General features: G+C 38.9%; 2 protein-coding genes across 2 annotated transcripts in view; both read right to left on the reverse strand.

Moving 5' to 3' along the window:
* LOC129422233 (uncharacterized) overlaps positions 1-22566 on the reverse strand; it is a 158614-nt gene that overhangs the window by 107110 nt on the left and 28938 nt on the right. The window lies entirely within an intron of this gene.
* Positions 8136-20998, reverse strand: LOC129422231 (uncharacterized). The gene is made up of 6 exons (XM_073854039.1): positions 20901-20998; positions 19942-20247; positions 19501-19812; positions 8733-8777; positions 8504-8584; positions 8136-8398 (listed from the first exon to the last, which is right to left on the reverse strand). Exons 1-6 carry the CDS (start codon positions 20965-20967, stop codon positions 8325-8327), a joined length of 885 nt encoding a protein of 294 aa, XP_073710140.1. The 5' UTR covers positions 20968-20998; the 3' UTR covers positions 8136-8324.

Consider the following 22566-nt stretch of genomic DNA (forward strand, 5'->3'; position numbering starts at 1 on the left):
CCCCAACTGCCCCAAATGCCCTAACTAACCCATCTGCCCCAACTAACTCAACTGCTCCAACTGCAGCTCCATCTATATGGAAGCATATGGGTAGCTAAATTCAATTTAGAATGTAATACGCAATATGACAATGCAATATGTAAAATGACAATGCATTTCTGTATTTAAGTTTACATTTTCCATGCTTTTATGTGCAATCCTTGGTGCAAAATAGAAATGAAAATGTAATACTTTAATTTACATTTTCCATTTTCTACAGCCCTGTTTTAAATACATATTTTAATGCTTTAGAAGTTGCAAAATTAAAATGGAAATGTATTACCCGAACTGATATAATGTGTTTCACATTGTCAAGCAAAAACTGTAGCAAAATTATCATTTAAATGTAAATTTCCCTAAATGCATTTACATTTACGGGTGGGAAACTTGGGATTGCATTTTCATTTACATAGCATGCAATGGATGTAGCAAAATTAAATTGGAAATGTATTAGCTGGATTGATTAGATGTGCTTTACATGGTCAAGCAAAAACTGTAGCAAAATGATCGTTTAAATGTAATTTTCTCTAAATGCATTTACATTTACGGGTGGGAAACATGGGATTGCATTTTCATTTACATAGCGCGCAACGGATGTAGCAAAATTCAATTGAAAATGCATTCCGAGTTGACCACGCCCCCGCCCTGTGAATCACTTCGTGATTCTCTCACGTGGGAAACATGGCGGCAGCAGGGCTGATGATCGAGAGTGTTATATTCGCTGACCGATTAAGTGAAGCATAAACAGAGAAATATTAGTGTTTATGGAGATTATTACGTGTCTGTAGGTGACAGAACCACAGCGTTGTTTGATCCTCTCACCGAATTGTCTGCATTATCAGACGCTAGTTCACCTCGCACTGTCCTGTGGCTGCCTTTCGTGCCTTCGCATTCAAGTAGCGGAGCGGCAATCGGGAGAGTCGGGACTTTTCCCGGTGGACCGGCAGTTTTGAGGCTGCGAACGCCGGTCTGATAATAGTTATACATTGCGAGTTAGCAACACAATCTGGCAGCCTGATGTGCGGCCGATTCCCGGTCAAACTGTGCAGCCTTTCTGCTCAACACAGTAAAGTGCTCAACCCGTTCGGCAGGTCCAACATGTCTAGGATTTACAAAATACGGGGATCAATGAACGACCCCTCAACAAATGGCATAGCCTGTTGGCCTTTGATGTGTTTATTGCAGTATGTATGCGGTTAGATTTGTCAAGCAGCCGCCTTGTGCTTTCACACTCCGTTTGCAGTGCGCTGCAGCTGCTGACCGCTGCTTTTGACTATAAAAATATCGTGTGATTGACACTTCCTGCGGAAAAGCGCAAAAACAATATAACATCATCATTTTTTTCACAAAACAATATACTTTAGATATTATTTGATAGACTAGTAAGTGTGGATTAATGATGTTTAAAATCTCTAGCATGGTGGTCAGGAAATTAATGGATCAAATCAGCAGATTTGCAAATGATTATTTATCTCCACATATATCATTAATAAAAATTAGCAGTGTAACTTTGCAGTATACCACATTATATTTCCTACGTATATATGATTTCCATATTATAGACGAGAGTATTCAACGGCAATAAACGTCTCATATGGCAATAAATATCTTCACAACATTATTGTTTTTAAAACGTTGAAAAAATTATTTTCAAAGTTATTCAGAGATGCACACATTATTCCGCATATGATTTGAATATTAGACTTAACATAACAGCATCATGAAATGAATAAACAGAGAAGGAAGCAGGATTGATATAAATTGTATTATTATAAAACAATAAGCAATATTACTGAAATAAACTCTTAAGGTAAATGCGCCAAACACGCTTTTAACCACACTAACAGGTCAAAATAAGCAATGACAGTGGAAAAACATTATCTCTCAACACTTTATATGACAAATAATATATTTAAAGGAAATATTCTTACAGTATTCAAAGATGCACACATAATTCCATTTATTACTCCCTGTTGTCTCTGGCCTCGCTCTGTTAATATTGACAGGTGCGCATCCCTGTCTTCCAAACAGGTATCATTTTGTATAGTTAATCCTTAAAATTAGCCATGATTTTATTATTGTGAAAAAATTTGATTACGGTTTGTATTACTCTTGGTTTTTTTTTTTACCACCGAGGGCCTACAGATGTTTCTTCCGCGAACATTTCATCACAGTTCAAATAAACCCTGATTGTTACATGTATGTATTTATACGTTGAAAACATTGTCCAAATCTTTTTTAATTATTTTAAAATACAGAAAACAGCGTTAAAACCCCTCACGGAGTGAAAAAAGGTAGACAGACTGAACTTCGACATAAATACCTTTTGACATGTTTTGTGAAGAAGAAGAACCGTTCCGGTAAAATTCTGGGCTGCGTTTCCCGATAACGTTCTCCCTTAGCGCGCTACGAAGACTCTTAAGTTAAACCTTAACTACAGGTTTACCTTTTCTAGGCGTGTTTCCCGAACTGTACCTTAGAGGGTTTCTTAAGGTATACTTTCTTACGTACGACGTTACCAGCTGCTGTCCATGGCGATGGTGCTGAATAGGTTGATATCGATTGCTCGACAATCAATTGTTCACTTTATGTAATAGGTACTTCGCTGCGTTATGAGAGAGCGGTGTTATTTATTAAAGAAACATTTCAGAAATAGTTCAAGTTACATTTATTGGGAATATCTGGTAAAAATATTTCAAATTGCAAACAACTAAATATAAACCTTGAATATTTTATTTTATATCAAATCCATGCAAAACTCGCAACTTCATGTCCAAAAGTATAATGCATAAACTGCTTCAATGCATCCATTATTCCTTCACCTTAAAGGATAATTTATATTAGGGGTTCCCAATAAATGCGTTGCACAGGGAAATAAGGTGGGTCGTGCAAGTCACCTGGCTTGGCATTACACTTAAAATGTAGAAAAACAAATTGTTGTTCATTAGTTCACGCGTTTATGTGTTTGGACACTGCGCAAGCAGCGCGTTTACAATGCGGATAACGCTTAATGGGCGCATTTCTGGAGCCGCGCCTGTCTGTTAACCTTAAATATAAAATAAAATATATATTATATGATATATAAATATATAGTATGATTGTTTTAGGTTTAAGCTTTGATTAGTTTTAATGTGGAAAATTTGTTGACCTTATACAAGCAATTATCAAGTGGAGCATTTTCTTTTTAATGTTTATAAAGAATATGGCAGTTGCCTCAAAGTTATAAAACATTAAAAAAACTTAGATGCAAAGTCGAATTAACATCAATAATAATATTTAGGAAAATCAACAATTATGATTTCGTGATGAATGTGCTCCCGTGTGGAATGCAATTTTTTTAACTTGATTTGTTTTTTTGCAGCTAAAATAGCCGGTAAACTAAAGATTTAACGGATATGAAATGCACAAATAAAATAATAAGATTCGCTGTATAGCTGCCATAGTTTCACCAACTCCTCCACCCAAAATCTTTTTTTAATAGTTTCTTTAGCCTGTAATAATAGTTCACAGCTGATGTTCCTTTGGAAAAAAATATAAAAAATCTAACAACCATCAGTGTAATAATGTCTAATTATGTGAATTTTTTATTCTTTAAATAAATAAAAAATGCCTAATTTAACACGGAGTGTACTTCAACTTTTTTTAAAACAGATATTTAGTTATATAGACTGCAATCTACACAAGCTTTTATCACAGTCATGGCCCCTAGCGGAGTCAAACGGGATAAGGTATAGCTAAGATTGCTCCAGACCAACCTTCCGAACGAACGACTTACAGAAGTGATACGTAACTAAGAACGTTTCGGGAAACACGTATTAACGATAAGGTACAGCTTAAGGTACAACTTAAGAACGACGTAGAGCTAAGAAGGTTTCGGGGAACGCAGCCCTGTTCTTTAACAATAATGCATGGATTATCATTTAACATGAATAACCATGGTTTTACTACAGTAAGGTTTAACTATGGTTGTAGAAAATCTGTAGTAAACATGTTTTTTATTTTGCTTTAAGGTAAAACGGTTCATTTTGGTAAGGGTCATTAATTGTTTTACTGTTTGCTGTTACGACTATACCACAATTAAACGTAATTTTACTTCACATGTTTTGTTTGCTTCATTAAAACGAATTTAATTTCATTTAATTTGTTTCTTAATTTTAATGTATGTTTTGTTAATAACTTTTGTGGATATAAATAAATAAGAACATTAAAAGTAGTGAATAAGATAAGACGACGTCACTGGCCACAGGTCAGTAGCCTACCCTTCACTACGCTTCTGCTATGAAAGTGTATAAAGGTACATAAGTTAAATGTATGTTTGGTCTGATCGGGTCAATATGCTGATGTCCGGGTGTGTAAGACTAGTCGATCTGCAATAATTATTCGAAAAGAAAAAAAATCTATTAATTTTTTTATCGTGTCGCAGGTTTAAGGCATTGTAATATAGAATGGTCATTTAATGCGTTATCACTTGATCTGTGTTATTTTATGTAAAGAAGTATACATGAAAATTATTTTGTATGTATTTCTAATTGTTTTGGCCATTCGGTTCGCAGTAACCTATTTCGAGATTTAACACCGGGTTTTCTGATTTCACTTAATCGCGTGTTATTTAGACGTGCTCCGCATCATGAGAAATTAGCCTCTTTTTACCGATAAAACAGAAGAGCTAACCGAGACAGACATGGAGAATGAAACGAAACTTAGAAAAAAATATTATTTGCGGTGCTCTGGTTATGAACCGGATTGCTGGAGATGCAAACAGTAAAACAAGCAATGACTCCGTCTTGGACCCTTACGAAAATTAATCATAGTTTTACTATAGTTAAAGCCAAAATCATGGTTACAACAAGATCGTTTCGAAAACCAAGCACCCAATAGCTTAAAAAACCTTAAACCTTACTGTAGTAAAACCATGGCCACTCTCGCTAGATGATAGTCAGATGACAATCCATTATTGCATAACCGTTAAAGACTTTAACCGGAACAGAATGTTTATTCTTCTTCTACAAAAACATATCAAACTAAATTAAGAATAGTCTGTTATATATAGCCTATATACCTTTTATCATTCGCTCCGTCTGAGGTTATAACACCATTATCTGTATTTTAAAATCTTTAAAAAATGTAACAATGTTTTCAACGTAAAAATACATTCACATACATGTACAGTCAGTGTTTATTTGAACTGTGATGAAATGTTCGCTGTAGAAACATCCGTAGGCTACTTGAATGCGAAGGCAGCCACATGACAGTGCGAGGTGAACTAGCGTCTGATAATGCAGACAATTCGGTGAGAGGATCAAACAACGCTGTAGTTCTGTCACCTACAGACACGTAATAATCTCCATAAACACTAATATTTCTCTGTTTATGCTTCACTTAATCGGCCAGCGAATACAACACCCTCGACCATCAGCCCCGCCGCCGCCATGTTTCCCACGTGAGAGGCCAGGCAATGGGAGTTGTTGGCCCCGCCTTGACGCAGTGATTCACAGGACGGGGGCGTGGTCAACTCGGAATGCATTTTCAATTGAATTTTGCTACATCCGTTGCGCGCTATGTAAATGAAAATGCAATCCCATGTTTCCCACCCGTAAATGTAAATGCATTTAGAGAAAATTACATTTAAACGATCATTTTGCTACAGTTTTTGCTTGACCATGTAAAGCACATCTAATCAATCCAGCTAATACATTTCCAATTTAATTTTGCTACATCCATTGCATGCATTGTAAATGAAAATGCAATCCCAAGTTTCCCACCCGTAAATGTAAATGCATTTAGGGAAATTTACATTTAAATGATAATTTTGCTACAGTTTTTGCTTGACAATGTGAAACACATTATATCAGTTCGGGTAATACATTTCCATTTTAATTTTGCAACTTTTAAAGCATTAAAATATGTATTTAAAACAGGGCTGTAGAAAATGGAAAATGCAAATCAAAGTACCACACTTTCACCTCCACTTTGCACCAAGGATTGCACACAAAAGCACGGAAAATGTAAACCCAAATACAGAAATGCATTGTCATTTTACATATTGCATTGTCATATTGCATATTACATTCTAAATTGAATTTAGCTACCCATATGCTTCCATACATCTTCACTTGTGTATATATACCCAGTCTTTTGTATTACCTGTTGCTGGATCATTGTCATTGTCATTACTCCCGTCTGTTCCTGTTGTACTTACCTGTCCATTGTTTGTTTTACTCCTCGTGTTTTGTTTCCAGTTTTATATAAAATGTTATTTATTTATCCCGGACTCTGCACTTGCGTCCTCACTCCCGTACCAGTTCGTGACAGAATGATCCAGCCATTAAAGGAGGCAGCGAGTTCCAGGAGGAGAGCTTCCCCTGAAATTTCTTTGTGGGGGAGTAGTGGACATCGGGATCTGTGAGCTTCGAAGTCCCGATATCCCTTGGAGCTTACCGAGAGGGATCGCTCAGAACTCCAGGACGGGCTGAAGCTAGCGGTCACCACGCCCGATTCATTCCCCGGGGTGGTTGCTGCGACACAAAAGCCTGTTCCTGCGAGGGATGAATCGGTCCAGTTAGCTCCCCTGCTGAAAGAATCGTCTGGTCCGGTTCCTGGGAGGTCCACCGCCGTGCTCAATTCAGGGTTCTCAACGGACACCACGCCCGATTATTTCCCCAGGGTGGTCGCTACCGTGTGTGAACCCATTTCCCTGAGATGGTGGGAGTCGACCCCCGGGTTGATCGGATCGTCGTCGGTTCTCAGGAGGGTCGAGTCATCTGGATCGGCCCCGAGAAGCCCGCTCCGGTTTTTCCGGCTTCCTGCCCTGCCGGCTTCATTCCGGCTTCCTGCCCTGCCGGCTTCATTCCGGCTTCCTGCCATGCCGATCTGCCGTGGTCTCCAAGCCCTCCGTCCCTCCCACCAGACTCACCCTCCCGGACTTTTGTTTATGTTTGGGTGGTGTCTGGAAGCCACTCTTTGAGGAGGGGGTTATGTCACGGTTGTCAAACCGTGTTCTGTGTGTGCTTGCATGTTTACTGATTGTTGTCACCTGGACTCTCATTTGTTGATTACCTGCCTCATTATTACCAGCTGTGTCTCATCTTCACTTGTGTATATATACCCAGTCTTTTGTATTACCTGTTGCTGGATCATTGTCATTGTCATTACTCCCGTCTGTTCCTGTTGTACTTACCTGTCCATTGTTTGTTTTACTCCTCGTGTTTTGTTTCCAGTTTGATATTAAATGTTATTTATTTATCCCAGACTCTGCACTTGCGTCCTCACTCCCGTACCAGTTCGTGACACTTTTTACACGAGGTTATGCTAACGTTATGCTATCTGGCTGTCTGCCTATTTCTCTATACTAGCCTATCTATATATCTAGTCTATCTACAATATATCCATGTATTATCTATAATCTGAATACTGTGGTCTACTACTCGTCTCTCTAGTCACTCTCAAATCAATGCTTTCAAGGCGGGCTTTAGTAAATTCTTTCCTCAAGGTGACGTAATGCAATGCATTGTTATAAAAAAGGAGAATCATTGAAAAACACTGTAAGATAGTACCTACTTTTTCGTATTATATTCTGTTTTGTTATACCCAACAACATAAAATACAATGGTTAACAGTTAAATGTTTATTACCAACAAGCAAATTGCACATTACATACTATATTAGTATGTAATAAATTAAATAGATTAATCAAATAAAACACAAATGTATGTTTTTACTCCAATCTATCAGGATCAACAAAGTACATTAGTAGACATTATACATGCTTTAAACGTTTTAGTCTTTTCAACTTACTTTTATTTATATTGACTAGAGATCAGTTGCTACAACTTATAAAATAAAATTGACTTTTTCAACTTTATTTTATAAGTTATAATTATAAGGTGATTTAATTATAATTATAATAACAACAATATTATTATATATATTATTATTTTGAAAATTATTAATATTATATTATTATTATTACTAATAATATAAGAATAATTAATATGTTAATGTTGTTTTATATTATTTAAGTATTTATTATTATTATTGGTATTATTATTGAAAATTATAATTATATGAATCAATGTTTGGTTTGATGACTTAAAATTCCTAAAATTGCATGAAGAAAAAAAATTTGCATTGTAATTGGACAAGTCTAAAAAACAGATGTTAACAATGTGTCAATATGATTGAGATGATAAGATGAACAAGGTACTAACTCAACTTTAATTTGAGGCTTTATTTTATAGCACTACATATAATCAAATATTCATTGCATCATGTTTATAATTTTTATATCAACAATCACTTAGTACAACTGATTCTGAGCCATTCACATAACTCAGTCTTGTGCTTTGAGCTCTTCTTTTGCCTGGGGGAATATAAATGATTCATGTTTTAACATTTCTGTTTGTTTGTGTTACTTTATGTTGACAGTTTTAGATTGTTGTGAATCATCAGACTGTTAAAAACTCACCAGATCTCCTTTCACAGATGATCAAGAGAAGAATAACAGTAGGTGCTGTCAGTACTGCAAACTCAACAATGATGATAATCACTGCAGACACAAACAGACACATTCAGATAGAATATACAGTACAAACTCAATCTATAACATCTTTATTAATTACATCATTAATACAGGAAAATGAAACAACACAGAGATATGAACCCAGTAAGACCACAATGGCTAAAGACATGTTTACCTCTTATTATTGATCCAATCACATTCTTAATGCTGGGTGAATTTCCTAAAAGCACAAAATTTTAAAGTTTTTTTTTACATTACTGCCTTTAATCATACAGACATTTTATAAAAGCATTATCACACTACGCAGGTGGGGTTGTAAAGTAATGCAATGCATTTAATCTAAACATAGCAATCTGTTACATGTAGATTATTGTCAAGTTTTTTTAAGTTTTCACAACACTAAACCAAGCAGTGGCGGTTCTACACGGAGGCCAAGGGTGGCCCGTGCCTCTGTAGACATGTCCCTGGTGGCCACCCCATGCTGACCAAATAAAAAAGTATACATTTATTTTGATTTTACACGCGAGCGCCAAAAGCGGAACTAATGCGACGCAACGTTCTTCACGGGCAAATTAAAGCGGCGCACCCAACCACTGTAGCCGGCTGCGGGTGCTGCTCTGCGAGTGTCTCAATTCGTTCCCAATCTCCCGATGTTGAGAATGTGTATGCAGGTTTGCGCACTGGTAAGGACTCTAGCTGACTTGACATTGGGACACTGTTCACTTGTTCTCTTGTGACGTGGCTGCTGAGGCGCGTTGTGATCATTCACAGCTGATCTATTTCGACCTCACTCAGACCGTCACCACGGTCTTGCCTTGGATGGTGCCGTTCTGCTGGCTCTCCTCGGGACCTGATGTGGACAGTGTCGGATGGCTGGCCCCGGGTGGTTGGTTCCCTGTGGAGCATCCGGGTGAACCGAACACTTCCTCTTTGCCTTTCTCGCCTCTTCAGAGACCGGTTTTGGAGAAAATCTGCGTGTATACGTTGATATTGGAAATCTTTAACTTACCCATTCAATCCGTCACTATTGTGCAGGCGCCTGGTGCCCCTGAGGATTGCGGTAAGCTAATTGTTTTTCCTTTCTTCTATTTTCAGGTAGGTGGTTGGTATTATTTACATTACAAATGAATGAACTTGATTCATGTTAACATTTGTTTTGTAGGGTTTGTGTTCCGACGCTAATTAGCGTACGGATGTGGTGAGTATTTTTTGTGCTCTTGTTATTTACATCAGTAAAAGGAGTTTTATTGTTTACCCGCTGATCTGCTGTTCGCAACGGAGAGGGTTCTGTCGCCTGTTTTTGATCTGTGCGTTCGCGCGTAGATAGGTGATTGTACAATAAACAAATTATAAATAATAAGTTATTATATATATATATTTATATATATTATATATATTTATATATATTTTATAATATTAATTTTCTTTGCAATTTATACATATATTATCTCACTGACTCCATTGTCTGCAGGGGTTCAGTGAGATTAGGTACACACTTTATATATAGTATTTGACAGACTTCTGTGCGCAGGAGTAAAGTATTAATATTTTTCTGTGTTATTTGAGCGACATCTGTTCGCAGTTGTCTTACAATCATGAGTAAGCCTGTGTGCCGTTATTGCCACGCTATCATGCATCCTCGGGATGGACACCGGGAGTGTCCATCATGTCTGGGTATGTCCCATTTGTTGGAGGACATCGAAAAACCATGTCCGGCTGCAGCTGACTTTTCTCTACAAGAGAGAGTGCAAAGAGCTTCGCTTTTTGGTCGAGCAGCTCATGATAGAGGAACATCAGGATCAGAGACTGATGTTCGCTCCCCTAAACGGAAAAGGGTGCATTCTCCTGTTAAAGGCCGTGATGGACCTAGCTGTTCTGATGGAAGGAAGTCAGGAGTTAGGGACCCTCAAATGGACACCCAGATGCAAATCCTATCAACTTTACGTGATCTGGCTGGGAAAATGGATAATTTTAGGCCCCAAAATATGGGACTAGGTACACAACAGCAGACAGTTCCGTCTGTTGTTTCTGAAGATGATATCTCTCTAAATCAGGGAGAAAGAGGTAACACCCCTGACACCATTTCTTTACATGCTCATGACTCTCTTTTTGGTAGTGATGATCATGATGATACTGACGAAGATCAGGAAAATGAGTCCAGGTCTTCTGTTACTGACAGTACACAACCTGACATTCTTACCAGAATTCTTAGTGCTGCAAGAATTTTGGGTCTGGAAACCCAGGCTGAGCCATCAACGACACCAGCGGTGCAAGGAGTGTGGGCCGGAGTCTCACAGTCTCAACCACCTGTTTCGATCCCTGTTGCTGAGGACTATTTACAAATGCTAAGCAAAGCATGGAATCATCCCAAAGCTGCACCCCAGTTCAATGCCGGTTGCAGACGTTTTGCTAACATACAATATGCTGCAGAAACAGGCATGGGGGGTATGCCAGCGGTAGAGCATGAGATGGCTTCTTTAACATCTTTGGGTCTAGACCGGGTAACGGATGACCCACGCTGTCCCCGGAAAGAGTGTGAGAAGACCGACAATTTAGTGTGTCGAACCTACAACTCAGCCACACGTGCAGCCCGGTCTGGTAATGCTTTAGCCATAATTCTAGCTTCTCTACGGAAACTTGTGAATCCAGAGGATCGGGACATTATGGGTTTGGTCGATGCAGCCTTGGTTACGCACGCCCAGCTTACTAGGGACATTGGGGCGTCTATGTCATCTGCAATCCTTTCTCGTAGACAGATTTGGCTAGCACAGACATCGCTGCCTGATACTATCAGGAAAGAACTGACCCACATGCCCGTCACACCAGGCCGTGTGTTTCATCCAGATTCCCAGACGACACTGGATAAAGCGGAGCAAGCGAGGCGTAGAAGAGATTCAGTGCAACGCACGTTTGGTTCCGTCAAGGCAACTAAACAATCATATTGAGGCTCTCAGCCCTCTTATCATCCTCATTTTGGTCGGTCAGGATCATGGGAGTTCAGCAGAGAGCAGAATACCTATTCCCAGAGGTTTGATAGCAGTCAAAGTGCCAGACATGCACCTCGGCATTCACAAATGTCTCGTTTTCGTACATCAGGAAGAAATGCACCCCAAAAGAAGCAAAACCCCAGGGGCTCTGGCCCCTATGGGGGAACTGCATAGCAATCCTGGGAGAGCGGCCGGAATCTGCTCCCAGCTATGCCTGGACAGTTGGGAGAGAAAAATTTCGGATCGTTGGGTACTCGCTACAATAAAAAGCGGGTACAGAATCCAGTTCCGGCGACGACCCCCTTCGTTTTCAGGGATTCACGTAACTGTGGTCAAAGACTTAGTCCAGGCAGAAATTTTATCCAAGGAGATAGCAACACTCCTGGAGAAGAAAGCGATTACTCAGCTACAACCCTACGAACAGCACACTGGGTTTTATTCGAACTATTTCCTTGTGCCCAAAAAGGATGGTGGTCTCCGACCCATCTTAGACCTAAGGCGCCTGAATGCGTACATAAAAGTGTTGCCGTTCAAAATGCTGACCACTGCCCAAATTCTGGAGGCTATAGAGCCAAACGAGTGGTTTACAACGCTAGACCTCAAGGATGCATACTTCCATGTGCCCATTCATCCAGATCACAGGAAGTTCCTTCGCTTTGCTTTCCAAGCTCAAGCATATCAATTCAGGGTCCTTCCTTTCGGCCTTTCCCTCTCTCCACGTGTATTTACCAGGGTGGTGTCAGCCGCCCTTTACCCTCTCCAGGCTGTGGGTATAAAGATACTCCCATACCTGGACGACTGGTTGATCTGTGCACAAAGTCGGGACCAGGTTGTAAGAGATACAGCCGCTGTTATCAACCATATACAGGAACTCGGGTTTCGTTTGAACCACGAGAAGAGCCATGTCGAGCCACGACAAGTAACCATATTTGTCGGGTTAGTTTTGAACACATTAACAATGACAGCATCTCTGTCTCCACAGAGAGTAGCAAGTTTATCGGCCCTGTCGCAGTCGTTCCGTTTAGGCAAACGGATGGAGCTGGCACAGTTCCAGAGGTTAATGGGGACAATATCGGCAGCGATAAAGGTTGTACCCCTGGGAATGCTCAAAGCACGACCACTGCAGTGGTGGATCAACAAATTCCAACTCCACCCCAAATTACACAGACGAGTGAAGTTGAAGATTACACGGAAGTGTGTTCACGCTCTGCGTCCATGGCTGAGGAGCAGCAGCTTGGGGCAGGGTGTTCCTCTGGGGAATATACCAGAGAGGAGAATGGTAGTGACAACCGATGCTTCCCTGGCAGGTTGGGGAGCTGTCTGGCAAGGAAGATCGGTCAGAGGTTCATGGAAGTTCCCCTGGACCATGGAACATATCAATGTGCTGGAGCTGAGGGCAATCTATCTGTCTTTGAGACAATTGATTCCATTCCTAAAGGACAAGCATGTCCTCGTAAGGACCGACAACATGTCGGCAGTTTATTACATCAATCATCAGGGAGGAACCAGGTCATTGCGCTGTCTTCAGGAAACCAGGAGACTTCTCTTCTGGGCCCACCCGAGACTCGCCTCTCTCAGGGCAGTCTATATACCCGGAGTAGTGAATCGGGCTGCCGATCTCCTCTCTCGAACTGGACCTCTCCCGGGGGAATGGCGATTACACCCGGAGGTGGTGCATCTGATATGGACCAGGTTTGGAAAAGCCCACACAGACCTGTTCGCATCAGCCGAGACAACACATTGCAAGATGTGGTTCTCCCTGAACGGCCAAGGTGGGCCTTTGGGACTGGATGCACTGTCTCACGAGTGGCCGAAAGGCTTACTATACGCTTTTCCTCCTCTACCATTGATTCCTCATGTACTCAAACGAGTGGATCTGGGGTATTGCAGGATTTTACTGATTGCCCCGAAATGGCCAAAGAGACATTGGTTCCCACTTCTTTTACGTCTGGTACGAGGCCATCCGTGGCCACTACCAATCAGAGCGGACCTTCTCTCTCAAGTGGAAGGTCAGATCTGGCACCCGGATCCAGCCACGTTACAGCTTTGGGTCTGGCCCCTAATCAGCCCTTCTCTTGTCAATTAGAGGAAGCAGTAAGGAAAACCATAAACAATGCTAAAGCACCATCCACTTGGGATAACTACTCAAGCAAGTGGCGTGTTTTCTTTAACTGGTGTCAGGACAAAAACCTAGACCCCACAAATTGTGGTCTTGATTCGATTTTATGTTTTCTTCAGTCACTTCTAGACTCAGGAAGAAAAGTTAACACAGTGAGGGTTTATGTGGCGGCTATTTCTCATTTCCACAGTCTTGTGGAAGGTTTAGCCGTTGGTAAGCACGTCTTGATTACTCGGTTTCTCAAAGGGGCACGTCGACTCTATCCTGAAAAAAGGCTGAGGTCACCATCCTGGGATCTTCCCATGGTTCTCCAGTCATTAACTAGAGCCCCATTTGAACCACTGGCCCAAGCGGATCTTAAGTCACTAACATGGAAAACAGTTTTTCTTCTGGCTATCTGCTCAGCAAAACGTGTGGGCGAATTACATTCTTTAACAGTGAGTGAAGATTGTCTAAGATGGAAAGCAAACTATTCGGGGGTCTCTCTTTGGCCAAACCCGGCTTTCCTGCCTAAGGTTCTTAATGATCGTACGATCAATCAAGTGATTGAACTTGCAGCTTTTCAGCCTGAGCCTGATCCTTCTTGTACAGACCTTGATATTGCCACCTTATGTCCAGTTCGAGCACTTCGCACATACATTGAGCGGACACAGTCATTACGACATTTACATACTCAGTTGTTCTTGTGTTTTGATAAGAAAAGTCTTGGAAAACCAGCCTCAAAACAGCGTCTATCACATTGGATAGTAGACACTATTGCACATGCATACTCCAGTCAAAGCTTACCAGTCCCAAGGAATCTGGTAGCTCATTCTACCAGGAGTTTGGCCACTTCCTGGGCAGCACTTAAAGGGGTGGCACTAATGGACATATGCACAGCAGCATCATGGAGTTCGCCTTGTACCTTTGCCAGGTATTACAGAGTCAATGTGGCAGACCCTGTTTCGATTGGGTCAACAATCCTGCTCTCGGCTGCCAAGCAAGGAGGTGAAGAAGGACAAGTTTCCATCCTTCGTGACCTTGATGGCACTAGTCATCCAAGGTAAGACCGTGGTGACGGTCTGAGTGAGGTCGAAATAGATCGTAAGTTATGGCTATAACTATGGATCTATGAGACCGAACGATGACCGTCACCATTTCTTGTCACTCAGGATGAACTGAGGCGTTCCAGGCAAGAGGAAGTGTTCGGTTCACCCGGATGTTTTATAGGGAACCAACCACTTGGGGTCAGTCATCTGACATTGTTTACATTAGGTCTCGAGGAGAGCTAGCAGAATGGCATCATTCAAGGTAAGACCGTGGTGACGGTCATCGTTCGGTCTCATAGATCCATAGTTATAGCCATAACTTACGTTACTCATCAACAACTGGCAAAACCAACATCTCGCTTACTTTTTAAAGTTTACACATTGTAAAAAGCGCTTACATATACGTGCATAAAATTGGAGGAATATAATTAAATGTTACATATAAAAATGTTTACAGTTTAAAATAAATATTATTTTAAATATTGATTAGATTGTGGTCCCTAACTGTCTAGCAATGTGTGTTTATAAGTAAACTAAAACAAACGTTTGTCTTTATAAAAGTTTGCATTTCATAAAGTTTATTGAGTAGGCTCGCGTGATTTTTGGTTGGGGGGCTTTAGAAAAGAGCCAAGCTCCCCTTTTGCACCTGCACTCACTCTTGTATTTAAAAAATAAATATTTATATGATTGTAAAGTAAAATAACGTTTACGGGACAGTTTCCCGGAAAGGGTTTAGACTAGTAGTCTGAAATAAATGTAAGAGCTGTCCAAACTGAAAACAACTTGCAATGCCATATCTTAAAATATACCAGTGCCCTTTGTTTTGCTTCAAAATGCACACAAGTAATGTATTTAGTAAGGCATGTTTGTTAAAACTAGTTATATTTCCTAATTAAACTAAGGCCTAGTCCTATCTTAAACTAATTCCTGTAACCACCCCTAATCTTTAAATATATTATCTTGCCATTTTTTATGTGCCCCTCTGGTAAAACACTGGCCCCTCCTTGGCCGCCCTAGTGAAATTTGTCTAGAACCGCCACTGAAACTAAGTGTTACGGAAAGGACATTCAATCTTACACAACTCTCAGAGTTTACTAGACTTCCTACCACAAGATGTTCAGGATATTTTCTAGGACCAAAAATCCATCGACATTCTAAATACAATCTTGTGTACGTTTGTACAATAAAACATTACGTTACATTACATAGACATTGTTACTATTGCTTGAAAGCTCAAACCTATAACTTATTAACCCACATTAGGATCATAACGATTTTTTTCTTTAAGGCATGGATGCGGTTTATGGAGCTTCGAAGCATTGATCTCTTCTGTGTACAGTATATATTTCACCATGTATTCTGTCATTTTTAGTGGAATACATTTCTAAAGTAAATCTTTCAACCCTGCAGACAGTTTGACAAGAGATTTTGGCATCTACTGTAAACATTTAAGCCTAATTTCACTTAAAGCCATAGTATAGTCTATTTTTATGTGTACGTGAGGATCTGTGTAATGTAATTTTCCTCATCAGAAGAGTGCACGTGTACGCGTAGGTTGCGCATGCATGTTGTTGTCCAGGAGATGCATTGTATTTTGTCGCGATGTGCATGCGTAGAACATCTGTGTATAAGTCAAAACAACATCCCTGCATCCATCCTAAATAGTATTTAAATTAGAATTAGTATGTCCTAAATCAGGGATGGGCAACTTTGATAATGACGAGGGCCAGCATTTTTCTCCTTTATACCAAGGGGGCCAGAACCACACACGCAAAAATTAAATCATTCTTAATTTTCTTTATTAAGAAACTACAACATACAATTAACTGGTCTTAAAGATTTTAACTATAAAACTTAGCAATTATGCTAATTTTAAATCATAACTTTATTATCAGTGGACAAAGCATTTCAGATAAAACTTCTTAACTGCACTGCTTTAACATCTGTAACAAGCAAGGCACTTTTATATTAGTATAGAGGAGTTTCTCATCCGGCCCTCAAAGAACAAAATTATTTAAAATAAATAATACATAAATTCAATACAAAATATATATAAAAATGTTTATTACAATGTATTTTACCTTTCAAATCTGAGAGCAATTCTGGCACATGTCCGACCCGTCACCCAAACCAGTGGCATTGTTTTTATCCCGACTGGACCCAAATTTAAACTTACGTGTGTGCAGTCTGCAGCCCGGTAGCCACGCAAGCAATTTGGCGAGCTGCTCCATTTATATGACGGTGACACCAAGGTAACCGCTAAAACGTACATTTAAAATGATCTGACATGTCTGTCTCAATGACAATGAACCTATCGCCAGCCGCACAATGTCCAAGCGCTCTTGGCAAACAGAGGAGAGGTTTGAAAAGGACATTAACACACATAGTTGAGGGCTTCTCGAGTGCGTTCGGCAAAAACACATTCAAATACCCGAGACCCGATTATTGTACCCGACCCGTGACCGAGGCACACGTGAAACTTTTAGACCCGAACCTGATCGCGTCTCGGGTCGGACCTCGGGTTTTCGGACCCGTGGCCGTAAAGACCTCTTCTTCACATAAGCCCAAACACGGGACTATGCTTACTGTGACTCTCCGCGGGACCTAGCGCCCCTCCTGGTTGGGAGGTTTTACGTCCTAATACAAAAATCATCATTTTAAAAGTATTTTATTAAGTATAATATGGTCCAGCGGGCCGTATTACAATTTACCCCGGGCCGTGTGCGGCCCTCGGGGCGCCAGTTGCCCATCCCTGTCCTAAATCATAGTATGTTAATATGAGTATCCATAAAGTTCCCAGATGGTCTTTTGTTTCAGATGATATAACCCACAACTCATTGCAAGAGATATTGGTAGTTTCACTACACATAAGTTAAGTAACAAATTAATGATGCGTCACTAAATCAATAAATGAAACTACTGAGTAAACTTTACTTGACAAATAATGAAAGAAGAAATGCTTGAATGCAAAGATGAGTTGTATTCTGATGTTTGAATTTCTTAAGGATCACAGCGTCCAGGCAACCGTCTTCACTTCTGTTTCGCATTATGTCCCAGTTTATGCATAATGTGATGTTCTGCTCTCAACAGTATGTACTTTACCAACATAAAACAGTACATACTATTAGGGCATAGTATAAGCAAGTAAATTATGACACAACTGCAAAAATCTTTCACGATACGCCTTAAAGAAGCCTTATAAGATTTGTGACCCGTGCTGGCAAAATGAGTCGGAATGCACAAAGTCTGTTTTTGAGCAAGTATAAATGTCGATTTTAATTGAAATTCAGGTTTTCGTAAAAATAAGTACATTAAGCCCTCATCTAGCGATCCCAATGCTCTAAATAATCATAAAACATCTAAATTTATCTTTATTTGTACATTTGTTTTTAGAGGTGTACTGTCTGAAATGCTTAATCTAATACAAAGATGCGTCTCCATCCACATGCACGTCTGACATTTTAGTTTTGGGTTTACAACCTACAGGAATTAGAAAATAAAGTGCAGGACTTGCTTGATGTTAAAAGAGTTATTAAAGCGTCCATAACACAAGCTGTTTCTGCGTATCTGATGTTAATCTGAAAGTAGTATTACCTCCTTCAAATCTCCGAAGAGTATTTAGTTTTATCAGATTTATTAAAGACAAATAAGCGTTACGGATTCTTTCTGATAACATATGAAAAATGCGGTTTTCGAGTTACGAGCTGCGGGAGGAGCGAGTCATGAGTCAACACTTTAAACAACACTGACTGTTTAACTTATGATTCACTACATGTTCGTGTCATTTATATAATATGCCTATAGCGCTGATTTCCAACATAAGACAGAAGTCTTACTTACCGCATGCAACTCATGACTTTGATATAAAACAAAGCTCTTGCATGAAGTGATGCCTGTAACTTCTAGCATCTTCAGTTCTCGCTCTCCCTTTTCTCCCTTTCTTGCTTTTTACTTTGTGTGTTCCAAACCTGTTAGTTTTACCTGTGATATTAAGGTATGGATGCAATGATTTTATTTTTGAACCTAAAAATCTCAACATTTTTCTCAAAACTGACGTTGCTGACTATATTAATTTTAAACAGGTGTCATTTCAACAAATCATATCGTTTAAAGTTTTTATAGAGAATGTCAACATATATAAATAACTCGTTTTTGAAAATTTGCTCATTCTTACTCATTTTGCCAGCACAGGTCACATATAACAACCCAGTCTCATGGCAAGTCGTGTTATAGTAACAAAAATTTAGATTCATTTATTTGTGTTTGCTGACACAACTTTCCACTGTTTTTTTGTGACTCTGGAGACGAATGTCTTTTTCATCCTTCCCAGCACAAATTTCTATCAATGGCTTTTCGTGTCTGTGCCACGACTTTCTTTATCGTGTCATTTTATATTTTGTTTTCTCATTGTTCTTTTTAATTTTTTGACCATTGTCGCTAGGGTTTGGGTTAAAATCACTTTCTGCGACTTCTTAACCCAAACCCCAACTCTAGGCGAGAATAGTTTTAAAAGCGGACGAAAAACATGTAGAATCCATTGCATTAAATTACATCCTAACGCAAACCTGAATCCAAGCGATAATGATTTAAAAATAGGAAAGAACGATGAGAAAAAAATATAAAATGACACGATAAAGAAAGTTGTGCCACAGACACGAAAAGGACGAAAAATACATTCCTCTCCAGAGTCCCTAAAACAGTGGAAATTTGTATCAGCAAACACAAAAAAATTCATCAAAATTTCCGTTACTATAACACAAATTGCCGTAAGACTGTGTTGCATACAATAATGTTTATTTATATTCTTACCCGAATACTTGACAGTGTATCTGTCTGAGGTCTTAACTTCCGTTCCTGTAATAATCTGACATCTTAACTCTCTGTTGTTGTCTTCATTCAGGAGTGTTGTAGTCAGACTGCTGTTACAGTGTTTTGTTGAAGATGAGATCTGATATCTGGAGTCTGATTGAAGATTAACATCAGACTCATTCACCCAGATCATCTGAAATCTATACTTATCGAGCAAACGCTCACAACTATATTCATCTATTAAATACAATTGACAGGAGAGAGTGACATTGCTGCCTGCTTTAATCTCAGTCTGTGTGGATGATAAAGACACTGAAACACAAATTAAAACACAAATCACACAACAGACTTCACTCTTCTCTGTAAACATGTGAGTTAAAAGAAAAAAAAAGTGCTCTTAAAAATAAATCTAATATTTATGTAATGAACAGAAACACTGACCATGAAGAAAATGTAGATAAACATGGACATCAGTGTATTGATCAGTTGTATTCAGTTGCCGGCAGATGTAAATCCCATGATCTTCTTTTGTGGTTTTATAGATGTTCAGAGAGCAGTTAGACCCCAGACTCAGTCTTTTATGGTCCATCTTCTTTATTCCTTCAGTAAACAGTGCAACAGTTGTTTTGCTGTCTTTACTATAGAACCAGTGTGTTGATCTACAGTCAGGATGAGCATTAATGCAGGGCAGAGTAACATTTACTCCATCACTACAGAACACATCAATCTCTTCCTCTCCACTGGCACCTGATTGAATTGTGAATACACATATTTATATGGTACTTTATACAAGCAATCTGTTTTACATAAGAGCTTCCCGGACAGGGCTTATCCTAGTTCCAGACTAAAATGCATGTTTGAGCTGCCTTCATTTAAAAATATCTTACATATCTTAACATATATCAGTGCCATTCTTTTGTCTCAAGATGCACACCAGTATCGTTTTTTATAAGGTATGTTTGTAAAAACGACTAAAATGTTATAATATAACAAAGCTCTGGGATTAATCTAAATCCTGTCCAGGAAATTGCCCCATAGCGTCTGAAAATATTTTTCATAAACACACAATCTGATTTCAGCAGTTATTGACATTTTCAGGTCCCTGTCATTTTTGAAGATGTTGCCTGGAGTTTTATCTCTCTTGTTTCTTAAACACACAGATTCTGAGTCAGTTTTACAATCTTTCATAATCTTTCTTCTTTAAGAACGGTACAGCACAGTAATAACAGTGATAAAGTATAAACAACAGTATACTCCACACTACAAACACACTCTGTGGAGAAATGTTTGTGTTAAATCTATGTTTTACTTTTTATAAACTACTTGTCTAATAAATAAAATAATCCGTAGACATAGAAACCTTGTGGCTTCATTATAAATGTTGTATTCAGAGATCTTACCTGTGAGATAATTAGAGAAAGATATAGTTATTAGTCCCAGCAGATATTTGTGCCATTTATCAACCATTTTTCTTTTTCTGTTAGTTTTCCTCGTTCTATTTTTTTGTCATAAATCTTCCTTTAAACATCATCACCTCTTCCTGCATGTTGTAATTATTGCAACATATACAAATGTGTTCCCTTTTTTAGACATTTTTAACATTTCATCAGTGATGTTTGTTAAAGTAAAGGTGCCAAATAATGCATGTAAATAATCTGTTAAATTGTTATTTGATATCTACATAGAATGTATTTAACTTTATTAAGTGCAAAAATATCCAGAAAGGTTTTAAATTTACAACCCTAGGATTTGGCCTTTGAATAAAATGGTCTATTTTTGCTCTATTTGGAAGGGTCATGAATAATAATGTTGAGCTCTGCTCTGATTGGCTCTGCTCTGAGGCTCATGCCAATAGCTCACATTAATAAACATGCCTTATGTCTGAGTCTGTATCAGACGAAAATACATATTTTGAGAAACAACTAATTGTTTGGAGATAGTTATTGGTAAAAGGAAGGCATCAAGACACGTTCAAATCCATATCTTCATGTCCTGTGCCACAATTCTATGCGTGGGCGTGTGCGGAAATGTGATTGGTCAAACCTGGTCAAGTTCAAAAAAATAAAATGGCAACCAAGAAAGCAGGTGGAGCACAAATTTAGTGTACATTTTTATGTTCATTTTTTACACCTTTTGATCAGTTGCAGCTGGTGCTAAACAAACTTAAAATCAAACTTTTAATGCAGAACTGTAAATAGCCATTTATTAGGTGATGAATATCATACTGCTTCGCTAAAATGCTGAAAATGTTACAGTTGAAGTCAACTGTTAAAGCATGAAATAAATGTAGTATAAATCTGTGAATTTGTGTATAAAATATAAGGTATAATGTGGGTTTATTATCAGTAATGAACTAATCAAGGTAATCACTCACACTCTCACTCTCTCTCTCTCACACACACACACACACTCTCACACTCTCTCGCGCTCACATGCACACACACACACAAGTTGTGTTAGACTTTGTCACACAAATTCTCCCATGAATAATTAATATCCATCATTTCATGTTTTTATTTATTCATTTAGCTGATGCTTTAATCCAAAGCAACTTACAATTACTATATATGTCAGAGGTCATATACCACTGGAGCAACTAGGGGTTGCTTTAGTGTCTTGCTCAGGGACACAATGGTGTGTCACAGTGGATTCAAACCTGGGTCTCTCACACCAAAGGTGTGTCTCTTATCCAATGCGCCATCACTCCCCCTATATGTTTTAATAATAATTGTTTTTGTTTACATGTTCATTTCTAATCATGAACTTACAAGACAAGCATACAAGTTTAAATATGTTTGTTTATTTATATGTGAAGAACACAGATAAACAGAGGTCATTTTACATGTTTACCATCACATAAAGCAGATGATATTATGTAGTAATATTACGCACTTCCTGAAAATAGTTCCCTGCTATTGAAAGTTACTAAGAGGACTATTTTCAGGCTGCATAATATCATTGCGCCTCCTGCTGCACATACAGCAGCAAAGTCCTTGATTATTTCGCCAGAATGAGAATATAGTTCCTAGCCATATCTGACTAGAAAATCACAACTTTTAATTTTCT

The sequence above is a fragment of the Misgurnus anguillicaudatus genome, chromosome 16 (assembly GCF_027580225.2).
Source record: "Misgurnus anguillicaudatus chromosome 16, ASM2758022v2, whole genome shotgun sequence".
NCBI lineage: Eukaryota > Metazoa > Chordata > Actinopteri > Cypriniformes > Cobitidae > Misgurnus > Misgurnus anguillicaudatus.

Coding starts and splice junctions, on each gene's coding strand:
- LOC129422231 (XM_073854039.1), bottom strand. CDS start 20,967: ATGGTTGATAAATGGCACAAATATCTGCTGGGACTAATAACTATATCT. Junction 8,585..8,732: donor GATTGGATCAATAATAAGAG/GTAAACATGTCT, acceptor TTGTGTCTGCAG/TGATTATCATCATTGTTGAG. Junction 8,399..8,503: donor CATCTGTGAAAGGAGATCTG/GTGAGTTTTTAA, acceptor ATATTCCCCCAG/GCAAAAGAAGAGCTCAAAGC.